Source organism: Staurois parvus, unplaced genomic scaffold (assembly GCF_062004578.1).
Source record: "Staurois parvus isolate SC_StPar_1 unplaced genomic scaffold, SC_StPar_1.0 ptg000022l, whole genome shotgun sequence".
In the NCBI taxonomy this organism is placed as follows: Eukaryota; Metazoa; Chordata; class Amphibia; order Anura; family Ranidae; genus Staurois; species Staurois parvus.
Window position 1 is genome coordinate 1,410,817 of NW_028317818.1, and position 17,360 is coordinate 1,428,176.

A 17,360-nucleotide genomic window follows, 5' to 3' on the forward strand; every position below is an offset into this window, starting at 1 on the left:
CAAACTCAATTTTTTTTGTGGATACAGTAAGGGTTAGAACCCCTCTGTGGGTATTATTGCTGTCTGTGTCCTTGGTAGATTTCTGCTATTTGTATTGGGGAGCTATGGGATCTAAACACTCCAGAGCTCACCCCTCCAGCTAACCAGGTATCAGCTCAGATGTGTTTGGACACGACTCTGAATCTGCCCGAGTTTCCCACCAGGAAGCTGTTAAAGTAGAACTCTAGGCAAAACTTTTTTGGTCATTTTGGATAGAATAAGGGGGGATTATAACTCCTATCAGATTTTTGCTTCTCGCCACCTGTGATATTGTGGAGATTTCACTTCACTTCCTGTCTCTTAGCCAAACATGAAGTGAGAGGAAATCCCTGCAAATTAAGAGAATTCATTGGGGACCCCCAGGTCACTAGAACTAGTGTCCCCATTGGACGTTTTCCCCTCTATTACTTTTCTAGGGACACCCCAAATGTTGGGTTTCTTTTACTTTCAATGATATTGGTAAACAGGACAAATAGAGAGGGTGAGTCTCACTAACTGGGACACAGACAGCAATAAAAACTGGCAGGTGTTCTAATCCCTCTCCACTCTGCCCAAAACTGGAAAAAAAAACTTTTGCCTTTAGGTATACTTTAAATGAGCCAGCCAATCATAGGCGTAAGAGGCATTCCTGCCCCACCCATATACACACCCCTGGCATATGTGTTGCTGTGGGGTGGAGAATGCCTCTGCCGCTTATGATTGGCTACGGCTTTGACAGATTCCCAGAGGATAGCTCAGGTGGGTTTAGACTGGTGTCTGTACAGCCCTAAGCTCATCCTTACCTCTCACACTTCCTGTTGAGGCTGTGGGGCAGGAAGTGAAGGGAAATCTCCTCAATGGAGACAAAGATTGTAAATAAAAAACACACAAAAAAAAAAAAAAAAAAAAAAACTTGACAGGGGTTATAACCCTGCTCTAGTCTGCAAAGTTGTAGTTTAGGTGGGAAGTGTAGAGCCCAGTGTCGCCCCAGGCATGGAGTGTGTCCTGTACCTGAGCTGAGCTCACACCCCTCCTCTCGGCCAGTCCATCTCCCTCCGCTCCGCCCGAGTACCCGCCTGCTCTCACTCACTTTCAACAACCAAAACAATCCCAGAGAGGAAGGCGCCGTGTGGCCGCCATGGAGGCTACAGAGGACTCGGGGGTGATCGCCCTCCTGGCCCTGCGCTCAGCTCCCTGCAGCCCAGTCCAGAGCCGACGTCCTCTTGTCGACCTGGGGGCCCCTCCGAGCGAAGGGCCCGTGCTGGCCCGCCTGGAGGGCCGAGACTTCGAGTTCCTCATGAGGACCCCGTCAGTCATCATCGGACGGGATTCCAGTCAGGGCTCGGTGGACGTCAACATGGGCCGCTCCAGCTTCATCTCCCGCCGACACCTCCAGCTGAACTTTGTGGAGCCGAACTTCTACCTGAGGTGTCTGGGCAAGAACGGAGTCTTCGTGGACGGGGCCTTCCAGAGGAGGGGGGCGCCCCCATTACAGCTCTCCAGGCAGTAAGTCGGAGGGGGAAGGGGCGGAGGGGCTCTGCTTTGAGGGGCTCTAGTTCCGAGGGGCTCTGTCCTGTTTCTGGGGGGTCCAGGTCTGTCTCTGAGGAGCTCTGTCTATTCTCTGGGGGGGTTCAGTTTTGTCTCGGAGGGGGTCAGTCCCAGGACTTCTTCCCTCAGCGGTCGCGCTCACAATTCCGCTCCAACTTGTGTGAGAGAACAAGTTGGTCACATTTCAGTCAGTTCCCGGCCTTCTTCCTTCCTTCTCTCTGTAACACAACATGTGCCACCTCAGAGGACGAATGCTGCCTGTGCACTGCATGGAGTGTTTCCGCCCTGTGCACATGGAGGTTTCCTCACTACTCCTGCTCAGGAGTCTTCTAATAGAGGCCTGTAGGCTGGTGGCTCCGCACATGTACCCCACACATCCGTATACATGGCCATCAGGTGTCTGACAGGGACTACCGAGGCCGGAGCTGGCCGTGTCCTAGCACATTTCTTGTTGATACAACAGAACATCCAATATTTGCTCATTCTTCAAACACTCTGGGTTTGTTTACACTAGCAGCAGCCCTTGCTGCCTCTTTGAGAAGCGATCCACGGTGGATTGCTTTTCAGAGGGCGGTTGACAGGCATCTGGGACACAGTATGCCTCCTACTCCTAGTAGGGCTTTCTGTAAACAAAAAAAAACTTATATTTACCCAAGTGGATGCAGGATTGATCCGATGCTGCATATGCCCCACACCAGCCCTGCACTGAGAACTGAGCAATCAAACACCACTGATTGCTCAGTTCTCCCCTCCACTCTGAGCAGATAGCCGTGACTGTCACTCATTGTAGTTTATTTACTAAAGCTGGTTCACTTCAAATCTCGTGTACCCGTGCATGGTAGCCAATCAGCTTCTAACCTCAGCTTGTTCAATTAACCCCTTCGCGCCAATGCCTCCGGGCCCTTTAAGGGTTTCAGAACCCGGGGGGCATGGTTTAGGGTCATGTGACCGCCGTGACACGCCGTCACGGCGATCACATGATCGGGAAAGGTCACAATCGAAAGAGGATATCGTGACTTTTCCGTGAGTACCGGACGTGTGTGCTGGGAGCGCACAGGGAGCGCGCTCTCAGCACGTTCTTTTTTAATAGAACGCAAATGTGTGGACGCTGCACATTTGCGTTCGGCCGGCGTGAAGAGGTTAAGCTTTAGCAATAAAACCTGGAAGCTGATTGGTTTCTATGCAGAAGTGTACGATATTCTAAGTGGACCAACTGTAGTAATAAACCCCATTGGCTCTCTGCTCCTCCAGGGCTCACTGGATTGCTGGGCTGTGGAGGAGCTGGATCGGCTGGTACAGGCTCGCGACGGATCGATGAGAGGCTAGGGCTTTGAGTGGATCCTGACCATATGGTAGGGATCTTTTCAGAGCCTGCTCTGTGATGTTAGCTGATAGCAGACTTGGACTTTAGCCCACTAACAGCCTAAAATGGGTCACAGGAGTGCAGAACAAACTACACTCCTGTGATCCACAGGAGAAGTATAGCCAAAACAGCTTTGGCTATACTTCTTTAATCCCAGAAAGTCAGCACCACCATTGCATGTGGTTTTACAGCAGTCCTATTCACTTGAATGGATTGCATTCAGCAGTGGTACCGTCTGCTGTACATGACAGAGGGGCATGTGTGTACAACCCTCTCTGCCGGCTATGTCGGGTTAAAAAGATAGTAACGTTTTTTTTTTTTTTAAGCAAAATTAAACACATCAATTTAACAGTTCCAAAAAAGAGTAACATTCCTGGCACATGCCGGGAAAGTAACTGTCACATTTGCTTGTGCTCTCAACTAAACTGTCAAATGTCTGGATTCATAACTGATCACATGTGCAGCATCTTGGCAGTTGCAGATCAAACAGAGGCTCAGATGGCAGCTTCCTTAGCTGAAAAAGATAGGAGGGCTTATTTCCACTTTAAATAACAAAGAGGTTTATACTTGCCTGCTCTGTGCGATGGAATTGCAGAGGAACCCCAAACTTTCTAATTTCGGGTCTCCTGTCAGCCCTCCAGCCTCCGCTTTCTCCAAGTGCCCCCATTGGAAGCCACATGCTATTGGGGCACTTGTGCAGGCTTAACTCCCAGCTGCGCTGCCTGTGTCCATAATCACAGGCAGCACTGCTTCCTTTTTCCTGGAGTTCAGATTCAAAGGAGAAGTATCCCTAGAAGTTTAAAAGCCTTGTCAAATCCCACAGGGGATCCCGTGCACATAGTACTTAATCACATTCAAATCTATGCAGCGCATTAGAAAAAAAAACATTTTTATTTTCTGTCAGTGCTGGCTGAAGCTCAAAGTAAGGGCATTCCTATGAGAGATATACAGCCAGCATGGAAGATGCCCCTCACTTTCATTTTATCTCTTGTGAAGCCTTGTGCATTTTTGATGCCTTTATTGTACTAAATGGAGAAAGCTACTGATCCAACAATTGAGCCCGCCCACCACATCCTGCTTTTCAGAAGAGAGTACACTTGTAACTGTCAGCTTGTGGTGCTGTGAATGACAGGGCTGCACTTCATCACTTTTATTCATAGCACAAGCTGGCAGTTACAGCCGTACTCTTCTCTGAAAAGCATATAAGGTGACACAAGCTAACAGTTATATGTTTTCTCTGAACAGCAGGTGGTGGGCGGTTGGACTCAGCTGTGGGATCAGTACCTTTTTTTTCTTTTTAGTATAATAAAGGCAGCAGAGGAGGCACAAGACTACATAGTAGTTGGAGGGCAGATGTTCATCCTGGTAGTGTTCAGAGGAGGTGGAATCTGAGGGCTCCGTGTGCACTGTGTGCTGTGCCCTCTCTCCTCTGTGTACTATAATTCAGAGGAAATGATAGATCTGTCTACTTTCTTCAGCCTGTTTGGATAGTGCTAGGGCAAGTTGACCATGCGCACTGCTCAGCAGCTCCTGGACAACTTTGAATGAGACCAAGTGCTATATGCACTGAGTCCTCTTGGAGGAATCAACAAGACTTTTAAACTTCTGGGGATACTTCTTTACCCACTTGAGTACTAGCTTGTATATATCCCTTCATTATCAGGCCAGTTTGAAAATTATTCAGTCATGCAGCACTGTACCGTAATTAATTTTATATACTTTTTTTTTTTTGACAGAGCTTTTGTTTTCTACTATATTAAAAAAAAAAAAAAAATTTGGGAAAATATTTTCCCTTTTTTCTGTTACAAAGCCTATGAAATGAAAATACCTGGTCAGTACGAATACTCATTAAATTACCCCTTTTTAGAAAGTAGACACCCCAAGGTGATCTAATTTTTGCCCCAATTTTTTTAAAAAGGAAAAACCATGATAATGTTGAGGGGATTAAAACATGAAGCTTGATAATGTGGCACTAGATACAGCGCATCAGTAATGTACAGGTCATACAAAAAGGGAGGAGATGGTGCGGGGGTTAATGTACAGGGCAGATACCGTGGGAGGCTGGAGATAAGGGGGTTAATGTGTTAAAGGAGTTGAAGGCGTTAATATGTAGAGACGATTACAGGAGAGAAGGGGGTTCAAGAGTTAAACAATCCCACAATAAAATTTATTGAAACACCAATCCTTGAATCTGGTGCTGCTATAACCCTAGGATAATGCTATTCATAAAGTTTTCATGAAGAAAAGCAAAAACAGGGCGCACTCTGCATTACCGTGGTGAAACATGAGTTTATTAAAAAGCATAAAAGTGCATACTCACAAACCAAAGGGGATTAAAACAGAGATAAAGAGTCAGTGGTGACGGTCCCAGGTGACGGGAGAACCTTACTGAGGTAGACTGATGCGTTTCAGGAGACGTGTTCTATGTAATAAACTCGTATTTCACCACGGTAATGCACAAAGAGAGTGCGCCCTGTTTTTGCTTTTCTTCAGAAGTACCAAGGTTTCCCGATCTAAGGGCTGCACCTCAGTGAATGACAGTTACAGTATCCCTAGTCAGCATGAAGATTTGAGCAATGGTTTCGTTTTTTGGGTAGCTCATAAAGTTTTCATGACCATTGTGAGATGAAGGGGAGAGCTCTGTAATGTAAACATGCAAACTGTTTACATTTGTGGCTTCTGTAATTGGCTAATATTGTGACCACAAGAGACCATCACTCTGATTGGTTCCATATATTTTGCATATGATGTGTGCTATCTAATACTTCAAATGGTAAACAGTGCCGTTTAAAAACAGCACTCTAGACTACTGTGCCCACCCTGCCCACCCTACTGCTGTTTTTGAATGCAAAGCAGTAGGCAGTTAGTTAACCCATGCACAACCATGTAACACATACAGTGCCTTTAAAAAGTATTCATACCCCTTGAAATTTTCCACATTTTGTCATATTACAACCAAAAACATAAATGTATTTTATTGGGATTTTATGTGATAGACCAACACAAAGTGGCACATAATTGTGAAATGGAAGGAAAATGATAAATGTTTTTAAAATTTTTTACAAATAACTGAAAAGTGTGGCATGCATTTGTATTCAGCCCCCTTTACTTTAGTCCACCTCTGTGTAATTTAATCTCAGTATAAATACAGTTGTACTGTGAAGCCCTCAGAGGTTTGTTAGAGAACATTTCTGAACAAACAGCATTACGAAGGCCAAGGAACACACCAGACAGGTCAGGGATAAAGTTGTGGAGAAGTTTAAAGCAGGGTTAGGCTATACAAAATTATCCCAAGCTTTAAACATCTCAAAGAGCACTGTTCAATCCGTCATCCGAAAATGGAAAGAGTATGGCATAACTGCAAACCTACCAAGACATGGCTATCCACCTAAACTGACAGGCCGGGCAAGGAGAGCATTAATTAGGGGGAGCAGCTAAGAGGCGCATGGTAACTCTAGAGGAGTTGCAGAGATTCACAGCTCAGGTGGAATAATCTGTCCACAGGACAACTACACCCTGTTCCAAATTATTATGCAAATGATATTTTTCTAATTTACCTAAATAATTGATGTAAATAACAGTCAGCATAATTCTCATGTTATCAACTATTAAGAGTACAATTTTATTGAACAAACCTCCTAATGATAACAGTATTTTTGTTAAACATAAAAAACTTACAATGCACTGTTCCAAATTATTACACACAGTAAGTTTCAAAACACTTTATAGGTTGTAAAGAACTGAAAATTGTCATTTGTTGTGTTTGCAGCATATTTACTGAAATCAAAAGCTATATCAATCAAACTTTTAACAACATTTTAACTTTTTAAACATTTTAACAGGTCACGTTACATTGTAACATAGGACCCCTTATTTGATAGCAGCTTCACAAGTCTTGCATCCATTGAACTTGTGAGTTTTTGGACAGTTTCTGCTTGAATTTGTTTGCAAGATGTCAGAATAGCCTCCCAGAGCTGCTGTTTGGATGTAAACTGCCTCCCACCCTCATAGATCTTTTGCTTGAGGATGCTCCAAAGGTTCTCAATAGGATTGAGGTCAGGGGAGGATGGAGGCCACACCATGAATTTCTCTCCTTTTATCCCCATAGCAGCCATTGATGCAGAGGTATTTTTTGCAGCATGAGATGGTGCATTGTCATGCATGAAGATGATTTTATTATGGAAAGCATAGTTCTTCCTTCTGTACCAGGGAAGAAAGTGGTCAGTCATAAACTCCACTTACTTTGCAGAGGTCATCTTTACACATTTGGGGACCCTAAAGGGGCTGACCAGCTCTGTTCCCATGATTCCGGCCCAAAACATGACTCCCACCGCCTTGCTGACGTTGCAGCCTTGTTGCAACAGGGTGGCCGTTCACCAACCATCCACTACTCTATCCATCTGGACCATCCAGGGTTGCACGGCACTCATCATTGAACAGGACTGTTTGAAAATTAATCTTCATGTATTTTTCTGCCCAATGCAGCCGTTTCTTCTTGTGAGCATTGGTTAGTGGTGACCGAATAGAAGGTTTATGCACAGTTGCAAGACTCTGGAGGACTCTACACCTTGATGTCCGTGGGACTCCAGAGGCACCAGCAGCTTCAAATATCTGTTTGCTGCTATGTAATGGTATTTTAGCAGCTGCTCTCTTGATCCGATGCATGGATCTGGCAGAATTCTTCCTCAGTGTGCCTTTATCTGCACGAACCCGTCTGTGCTCTGAATCAGCCGCAAATCTCTTAATAGTGCGATGATCACGCTTACGTTTTTGTGAAATATCTAATGTTTTCATACCTCGTCCAAGGCATTGAACTATTTCACTCTTTTCGGCAGCAGAGAGATCCTTTTTCTTCCCCATATTGCTTGAAAATGGTGCTCTGCTTAATAATGTGGAACACCCTCCTTTAGTAGTTTTTCCTTAAATTGGGCTCACCGGCCAATCTAATTATCATAGGTGTCCGTGATTGTTTTCAGTGATCAAAAGAGCCCTGACACACAATGCCATCCATGAGTTAAACTGAAAAACAAAATATTTAATCTTTGTGACACTTAAATAGAATTTGCATAATAATTTGGAACGCGGTGTATTAGTCGTGTACTCCACAAATCTGGCCTTTATGGAAGAGTAACAAGAAGAAAGCCATTGTTGAAAGACAGCCATAAGAAGTCCCATTTGCAGTTTGCAAGAAGCACTGTGGGGGACACAGAAAACATGTGGAAGAAGGTGCTCTAGTCAGATGAGAACAACATTGAACTTTTTGACCTAAAAACAAAACGCTATGTGTGGCGGAAAACTAACACTGCACATCGCCCTGAACACACCATCCCCACCGTGAAACGTGGGGACAGGGAAACTGGTTAGAGTTGATGGGAAGATGGATGGAGCCAAATACAGGGCAATCTTAGAAGAACTGTTAGAGTCTGTAAAAAACTTGAGACTGGGGCGGAGGTTCACTTTTCCCCCGTCCACATCCTCTTCCTAATCTATGCCCTCTTTTATTTCTCTTCTTATCTCTATTTCTCCAACCTTACTCTTCCTCAAAATTAAAACTCTCCCCTGGTTTCTAATTTTCTCCTCCCTTACCCACCATTTCCATTTGATTTTCAGATGTTTTAAATTTCACCCAACTACACCACGTTTTTCTGAATTTTTCCATTTTATCCTCCTCTATATGACATAATTACTCCATCCTATCAATATTTTAGATTTTTTTTTTATCCATTCTTTAATTTGTGGTGCTTCAGGGACCTCACAAAACTTGGGGATCAGACTTTTAGCCGCACTAATTAAATGGTACAGTACCCTGTTTTTATATCATTTGAGTGAGGGCTCAAAGTTATAGAATAAACAACTCCGTGGATCTCTCTCAACAATCATCCCACATATCTCCTGAATTATATCTCCCCAGTAATCTTGTATTTTTGGACAACCCCCCCCATATATGTGCCATTGTACCGCTTGCTCCGCACCCCCTCCAACACAAAGGTGATGTATCTACATGTTGTTTGTGAGCTATGTTAGGTGTAATATACCATCTAGAAAGACATAGTTCATCTCTACTGTGCTCATGTTTGTCACCTCATGTGTTAATTTAAAAACTTTATTCCATTGCGGTACACTCAGTTCTGTTCCAATCTCTTTTTCCCATTTTTTTTTTTTTTTAAGAACCCTGGAGGATCAGTTCCTTCTATTGCCATTAGGATCTTATAAATCCTAGAGGTAGCATGTTTTGGAGTTATTTTTTTCATTTAAAAGTTTTTCAAATGGATGCATACCCTCCGACATCACCCATGGTTGAGGGAGACTTAAAACAAAGTGTTTTAATTGATAATACCTCCACTCATCAAATATGGTAAATCTTTTTTTTCTTTTAAACTCTGAAAAGTGTGCATTTTCCCTTCATTCAATATATCCTTCAAACGCTCATTCTTAGTCTTTAACCATTTCCCAGAAGTCGTATCCTTCCCCGGAGGGAAATATTCAGTTCCCTCTAAAAGAATCAATATTGAATTATATTTCCATCCTTTTTGACTACGCATTCTATCCAACACACTTAAAACTTTCTTTGTCAGTAACTAATATTATCATCTAATGTGCGAAAATTATGTGGTATCCATACAATCTTTTCTAACTGTGCCTTACTTAAAATCCCTTCTATTTGCACCATTCCTTTCCCTTGTGAATTAAATGTCCAATCCACAATTCGTGATAAGATTACTGCTAAATAGTAATTCCTTACATTAGGTAAGCCCAAGCCCCCTTTTCTTTTTTCTCTACTTAGGACTTCGTAACTAATTCTTGGTTTCTTATTTACCCATATAAATTTAGTAATCATCTTCTTTATAATCCCAAAAAACGATCCTGGGAGATGAACCGGAAGCATGCGGAACTTATATAAAATTTTTGGCATTATCACCATCTTTACCAAATTTATACGTCCTATCCAAGAAACTCCTCCCTTTGAAAGTCTTTTTAACCGCTTCCATACCGGGCACTTTTACCCCCTTCCTGCCCTGGCCATTTTTCAGGTTTCAGCGCTCACACTTTGAATGACAATTGCGCGGTCATACAACATTGTACCCAAACTAAAATTTTATAATTTTCTTCACACAACTAGAGCTTTCTTTTGGTGGTATTTAATCACCGCTGGGGTTTTTATTTTTTGCTAAATTAACAAAAAAAGACCGAAAATTTTGAAAAAAACCCACGTTTTTCTTTGTTTCTGTTATAAAAGTTTGCAAATAAATAATTGTTTTTCATAAGTTTAGGCCAAGATGTTTTCTGCTACATGTCTTTGGTGAAAATAACCCAAATTAGGATGTATTTTTTTAGTTTGTAGGAAAGTTATAGAGTTCACAAACTATGGTATGGATCTGAATATTGATCAATCCTGAAGTACTGACAGCCAATCTAATTTCTTGAGGTCCAAGAATGTCAGAACAGTACAGATATCCCCCAAATGACCCCTTTTTTTTCGGAAAATGAAAAAATGAAAAAAAATATTTTCACAATTTTTTTTTTTTTTTTTTTTTTTTTTTTTTTACGTACTGTCACCAGTGCAGTACAGCATCATCATATAACTGGCATGGCGGTGATCAGGGACACTGACTGGTGACAGTATGAAAAAAAGAATAAATATATATATATTTACTATTATTATATTTTGTTTTTTTTTTTTATTATTTTTGATTTTTATAAATTTTTTTGGTCTTTTTTTTTTTTTTAAGATTTTTTTTCATATTTCACTATGACCAAAGTAGTACAATGTTACCATAGTAACATTGTTCTACTTTGGGGAAGTGATCAGTATTTTTTTTTCACACAATTTGCTTATAGCAAAGAATTACTTTGCTATAAGCAAGCATTTACCTGAATGACATCGATTCATTCAGGGGTTTTTTTTTTTTTGTTTTGTTTTTTTGTGCTTAGCTGTGATTTGGCCACAGCTAATCACATGACATGTGCATGTGATCGCTGTGACCATTCACAGCTAGACACTAGTATACAGTGGATGGCATGAATGAAGCCATCCATTGTATACAACTGTCATGTGACCTGCTGTGATTGGTCACAGCAGGTCACATGGTACCGGCAACAGGGGTTGGTACTCAGATCTGTTATTGGCAGTGTCTGAGGTACACGGCAGGTGACAGATCGCGCCGCTGCGCGGCTCTGCAAGCGTGCAAACTGCACATGCCTGGGAGTACGCCATATGACGTCCACCCGGAAATCTAAAGCATTTTTCCGGCCGCCAAACGGCTATTGGCCAGGCGGCTAATGGTTAATTCTTCCTTTATTTCATTTATTAGGGGGATGTAATTTGCCTGATAAATATCCTTTATTGTGAGGGTCAATTTTACTCCCAGGTATCCTATTTCCTTTTCCCTCCATATAAATGGGAACTCTTTTTGCAGACTCAATTTCCCTGACCTTGGTATATTGATATTTAATATTTCTGATTTTACCAAGCTTATTTTCAAGTTTGATATATCACCATACTGTTTTAATACTTTCATTAAATTAGGCAACGTTATTCTATGTTTCACTATATAGAACAACATATCATCTGTATATGCGCCTATTTTATGTTTCAGTTCACCTATCTTTATTCCCGCTATATCTACACACTTTCTTTCACCAGAACAGGTTCCAATGACAATACGAACAGATAGGGGGAGAGAGGGCATCCCTCTCTAGTACCATTATGCATTCTAAAAAAACTGCGATAGTGATCCATTGACCTTCACTGCTGCTGACGGGTTATTGTACAACCCTTTTATCCATTTTAACATCTGAGGGCCTATTCCCATAGTCTTCAACGTGTCAAACATAAATCCCCAATTAACCCTATCAAAAGCCTTTTCGGCATCAATCGATAAAGAGTATTGCTGGCACTTTCTCTCTCTTGGCTCTTTGTAATGGAATAAGGGATCTCAGACCATTATCCCTACCCTCTCTTCCCCGTATAAAGCACACCTGGTCTAAATGTACCCATTCCGGCATCAAGTCCTTCAGTCTCTCTGCCAACACTTTAGCATATAATTTAGTGTCTGTGTTTAATAACGATATAGGCCTATAACTGGCGCACTGCGTGCTATCCTTTCCTTCTTTAAGAATAATCGTTATATGAGTTTGCAATGACTCCTCTCTCATTTCCAACTCCTCCCCAAGTGCATTCATATACCTACACATTTTCGGGATTAGAAGATCTCTAAATTTTTTAAAATATCCCACTATGTATCCATCCGGTCCTGGGCTTTTACCTCCCATTGTATTTTTTAAGGCTAAGTTAACTTCTTCCGGCGCAATGGGTCTCTAATTTTTTTTGCGCTAATCGTGGTAGCTCAACCTCACTTAGATATTTCTACCTAATTCTTTTCTTTTCCTCTTCCCATTCCTTTTTTTCACTACAGCTCACGTTGTAAAGTTTACTATAATATCATAGGAACCTATTGGCGATATCAGAGGTGCTGTGTAATATTTCCCCTTTTTCATCTCTAATTTTTTCTATGAAATTTTTGGATTTCTTGTTCTTTAACCGTTTCAATACCGTGCAATTTTACACCTTCCTGCCCAGGCCATTTTTCAGGTTTCAGCGCTCTCACACTTTGAATGACAATTGCGCGGTCATACAACACTGTACCCAAACTAAAATTTTATCATTTTCTTCACACAACTAGAGCTTTCTTTTGGTGGTATTTAATCACCGCTGGGGTTTTCATTTTTTGCTAAATTAACAAAAAAAGACCAAACATTTTGAAAAAAAAACACATTTTTCTTTTTCTGTTATAAAAGTTTACATATAAATAATTGTTCTTCATAAATTTAGGCCGAGATGTATTCTGCTACATGTCTTTGGTGAAAATAACCCAAATTAGGATGTATTTTTTTAGTTTGTAGGAAAGTTATAGAGTTCACAAACTATTGTATAGATCTGAATATTGATCAATCCTGAAGTACTGACAGCCAATCTAATTTTTTGAGGTCCAAGAATGTCAGAACAGTACAGATATCCCCCAAATGACCCCTTTTTGCAGAGTAGGCAGTCCGACGTACTTCATAAGAGGCATGGCAAGTTTTTTTTGAAGTTGTATTTTTTTGTCATTTTTCGGAAAATGAAAAAATGAAAACTATTTTCACTATTTTTTTTTTTTTTTTTACATACTGTCACCAGTGCAGTACAGCATCATCATATAACTGGCATGGCGGTTAACAGGGACACTGACTGGTGACAGTATGAGAGAAAAAAAAATATATATATATTTTTTTTATTTTTTTATTATATTTAATTTTTTATTAAATTTTTTTTTATTTTTTTAAGATTTTTTTTTCATATTTTACTATGACCAAAGTAGTACAATGTTACCATAGTAACATTGTACTACTTTGGGGAAGTGATCAGTATTTTTTTTTTTTTTACACAATTTGCTTATAGCAAAGAATTACTTAAGCAAGCATTTACCTGAATGAAATCGATTCATTCAGTTTTTTTTTTTTTTTTTTTTTTTTTTTTTGTGCTTAGCTGTAATTTGGTCACAGCTAATCACATGACATGTGCATGTGATTAGCTGTGACCATTCACAGCTAGGCACTAGTATACAATGGATGGCATCATGAATGAAGCCATCCATTGTATACAACTGTCATGTGACCTGCTGTGATTGGTCACATGGTCATTATATAGTCCAGTCTCGAATATGAGCCATGTACACGAGAGCAGAAGGTATAGTCTCTTTCTTTTGGATGTTTAACTCTCCACATGTCCGCCAATTGATGTTTATATAATATTCTCTTCAATAATTTCAACTTCCTGCCCTCCTCTCTCTGTGCACAATGCATCCAGTCAAGGATCTAGATACATATTAAAACCTCCTGCCACAACCAAACTTCCATTTTTAAATTCAGAGAGTTTCTTTAACCTACACTCTAGGAATATTACTGGATTTTTGTTTGGGCAATATATATTAGCTAATGTAAATTTCAAACCCTGAAACTTTCCCCTGAAAAATAGGAATCGACCCTCTGGATCTTCCATTCTACCTTCCAGGGAAAAATTTACCTTTTTTTGAGAACCCAATTGGCACCCCTTTGGTGAGTCAGCATAGTATCACTCTGTAAAAAATTTTGAATATAATCTGATGTTTGTGTCTCGGGTTCAATGTGTTTCTTGGAGAAATACTAATTCTATGGCATATTGCTGGATTTCTCTAGGTATCTTGTGTCTTTTTGTTGGGGAGTTCAGCCCTTTCACATTATATGTCATAAATTTATTCAAACTCATTTCAATTGTATTTTCATTGGTCTGCTGACTTTTTTTTTTGAGGGAATACCAATGCATACAGTTTAGGATATGGACGTTCTTCTTTTTCCCCCTATAGCGACCCATTACCCCTCCTCCCCCAACTCCCTCCCACCTTACCTTAAATCCCCCTTTTTTTACCGTCTGCCATCTTTCCTTCCCTGGCCTTAAATATTCAGTAGACCCCTCTGACCACCCCACAATGTCCATTTCCTGTAAATCTAATTTTCTACAAAAGTCACTGAGTTCTTCTGGGAATCTCAGTCTTGCTAATTTCCCGTCTCTTCAACCTATCAGGCAGGCAGGGAACCCCCAGTTATAACGGATATTACTCCTTCATCTGCTCCAGTAGCAGTTTCAATGATCTCCTCCTAGCTAATGCCTCCGATGAAATGTCAGCGAATATTTTGTATGTTTTTGTCTCCATATTTTATTTCAGGGGTCTCTCTGATATTTTTCCAAATTTTTTCTCTATCCTCATAATTGTGGAAACGGACAATCGCGTCTCTAGGAAATTCAGCTGATACTCCTTGCGGTCTCCTTATCCTATGAATTCTCTCAATTTTAAGATGTTCTGTTGGAGATCTATCTAGCCAAGGGTTAAGTACTTTATTTTATCTTCCAGTTGTTCTCCATGTAACTCTTCTGGCAAGCCGCGGATCCTTAAAGTGTTTCTTCTTTCCCTATTTTCTTGATCCTCTATTTTAAAAACAAACTTTCTGTGTTCTCCTTGCATTTTTTTTATCTGCGTCTCAAAGTCAGGGATCCAGAGCTCCTGTATCTCCATTTTCCCCTCTACCTCTTCCACTCGTGTCAATATTGACCCAGATCATTACGTATTGCCGCCATTTCATTTTTTATACCCCCCCCCCTTTGGTGGCTTTACTGCTCATCTTCTTGTGTTTTGCCACTGAGATTGTTGAAACACACATCTGCTAGATTATCCATCCCCCTAAGAGGCTTTCCCTCCTATAAATAATTTGGGGGCAGGAGTGATTTATCTGGTACTACCGCCACTGAGAATTGCTGAGCACCCCCCAAATACAGTACTTACGCCTCTAAATATTCAGGAGTATAATTAGACTATATCATTAACAGTAGGTGATTCACAATAGAGAAAGACCTGCCGTTGCTCACGGCAACTTACTGACCCCTTTCATATCGCTCGATCTGGGTGTCCTCTTCATAGGGTGCACGCCATCTCAGCTGTTGCCACCTTGTCCGGCTCCTGATAGAATTAGAAATTAGGTGAAAGAAATTAATAAAAAGTCTCTGTTCCTTTAATTTCTGGGGTGTCTCAGGGTCTACCAAAAGGTTCTAGCCAGGTCTTTAATAACTCCTTTTCTAAATTCTGCCTTTCTTCAGCTATAAAGCCACAGTACTCTTCCCAGATTTTAAAACTGCCTGTCACTTTTTCAAAATTGCCGCCTATAGTCACATGGGCTGTCACATGGTTTGTCACATGGAAGTCACAGGGACGCTTTCACTGTCCCCATCGCCGCCTCCTGCTCCCGACCACTGCTGATCCTCACCGCTCTGCCGCCTCTCCCAGGGACATTGGACTGGATCACTACCTCCAAGCCCAGCTCGGCACCCGGTCCCGTTGCTGTCAAGGCTCTCATCTCCACTTTGCTCCCGCCCGGCTCACGGTAGGCTTATGCTTTCAGTATATGGAGCGGCATGTTAGGCTTTGGCTGTAAAGCTGCAGAACTGCACATTCAGCTTGTCAGGCGCACAGAGCTCACGCTGCTCACGGCGCCATGTTCATGCTCCCCCCCCCCAATCCAATGCAATGGTTTAGATCAAAGCATATTCATGTGTTAGAATGGCCCGGTCAAAGGTCATACCTCTAAAGCCAATTAAGAATCTGTTGCAAGACTTGAAAATTGCTGTGAATGATGCTCTCCATCCAATCTGACAGAGCTTGAGCTATTTTGCGAATACGAATGGACACCAATTTCACTCTCTAGATGTGTAAAGCTGGAAGAGACATCCCCAAAAAGACTTGCAGCTGTAATTGCAACGAAAGGTGGTTCTACAAAATATTGACTTGTGGGGGCTGAATACAAATGCACGCCACGCTTTTCACATATTTATTTGTTAAAAATAGTTCAAAACCATTTATCATTTTTCTTCCACTGCACACTTATGGGCCACTTTGTGTTGGTCTATCACCTAAAATCCCAATAAAATACATTTACGTTTTTGGTTGTAACATGACAAAATGTGGAAAATTTCAACGGGTACGAATACTTTTTCAAGGCATTGTATATGCTGTGTCCAGAAAATTGGCTTTAATCCTGGGTGACAAATGTGTTATTTAGTTAAGGGCACATTTTATTATTTTGTGTTGCAGGAGCCTGTAAACCATTGCAAGAGTGAGCAGTAGATTGCTGGTGCCATACTGGTCTCCTGCAGACCTGTCAGTATATCTGTTTGCCCTTACGGGATGTACAGCCCTGGTCAAAAGTTTTAAGAATGACACAAATATTAATTTTCACAAAGTCTGCTGCCTCAGTTATTATGATGGCAATTTGCATATTTTCCAGAATGTTATGAAGATTGATCAGATGAATTGCAATTAATTGCAAAGTCCCTCTTTTGCCATGAAAATTAACTTAATCCCAAATAAAAACATTTCCACTGTATTTCAGCCCTGCCACAAGAGAACCAGCTGACATCATGTCAGTGATTCTCTTGTTAACACAGGTGTCAGTGTTGATGAGGACAAGGCTGGAGATCATTCTGTTATGATTGAGTTAGAATAACAGACTGGAAGCTTTAACAGGAGGTTCATGCTTGAAATCATTTGTTCTTTCTCTGTTAGCCATGTTTACCTGCAAGGACACACATGCAGTCCTCATTGCTTTGCAGAAAAAGGGATTCACAGACAAGGATATTGCTACTTTTAAGATTGCACCTAAATCAACCATTTATCAGATCATCAGGAACTTCAAGGAAAGAAGTTCAATTGTTGTGAAGAAGGCTCCAGGGTGCCAAGAAAGTCTAGCAAGCACCAGAGCCGTCTCCTAAAGTTGATTCAGCTGCAGGATCAGGGAACCACCAGTGCAGAGCTTGCTCAGAAATGGCAGCAGGCAGGTGTGAGTGTATCTGCACACACCGTGAAAC

General features: G+C 41.3%; 1 protein-coding gene across 2 annotated transcripts in view; it reads left to right on the forward strand.

Moving 5' to 3' along the window:
• The first annotated feature begins 1,096 nt into the window (after nt 1-1,096).
• The window catches only part of LOC149472142 (forkhead box protein K1-like), a 165,156-nt gene continuing 148,892 nt past the window's right edge, over nt 1,097-17,360 (forward strand). The window contains exon 1 of one of the 2 annotated variants that reach the window (XM_089691603.1): nt 1,097-1,524. In XM_089691603.1, the coding sequence (XP_089547729.1) occupies nt 1,157-1,524 (368 nt within the window). In that variant the 5' untranslated portion in view covers nt 1,097-1,156. The remainder of the gene's footprint in view (nt 1,525-17,360) is intronic. The other variant, XM_089691607.1, reaches the window with a different exon arrangement.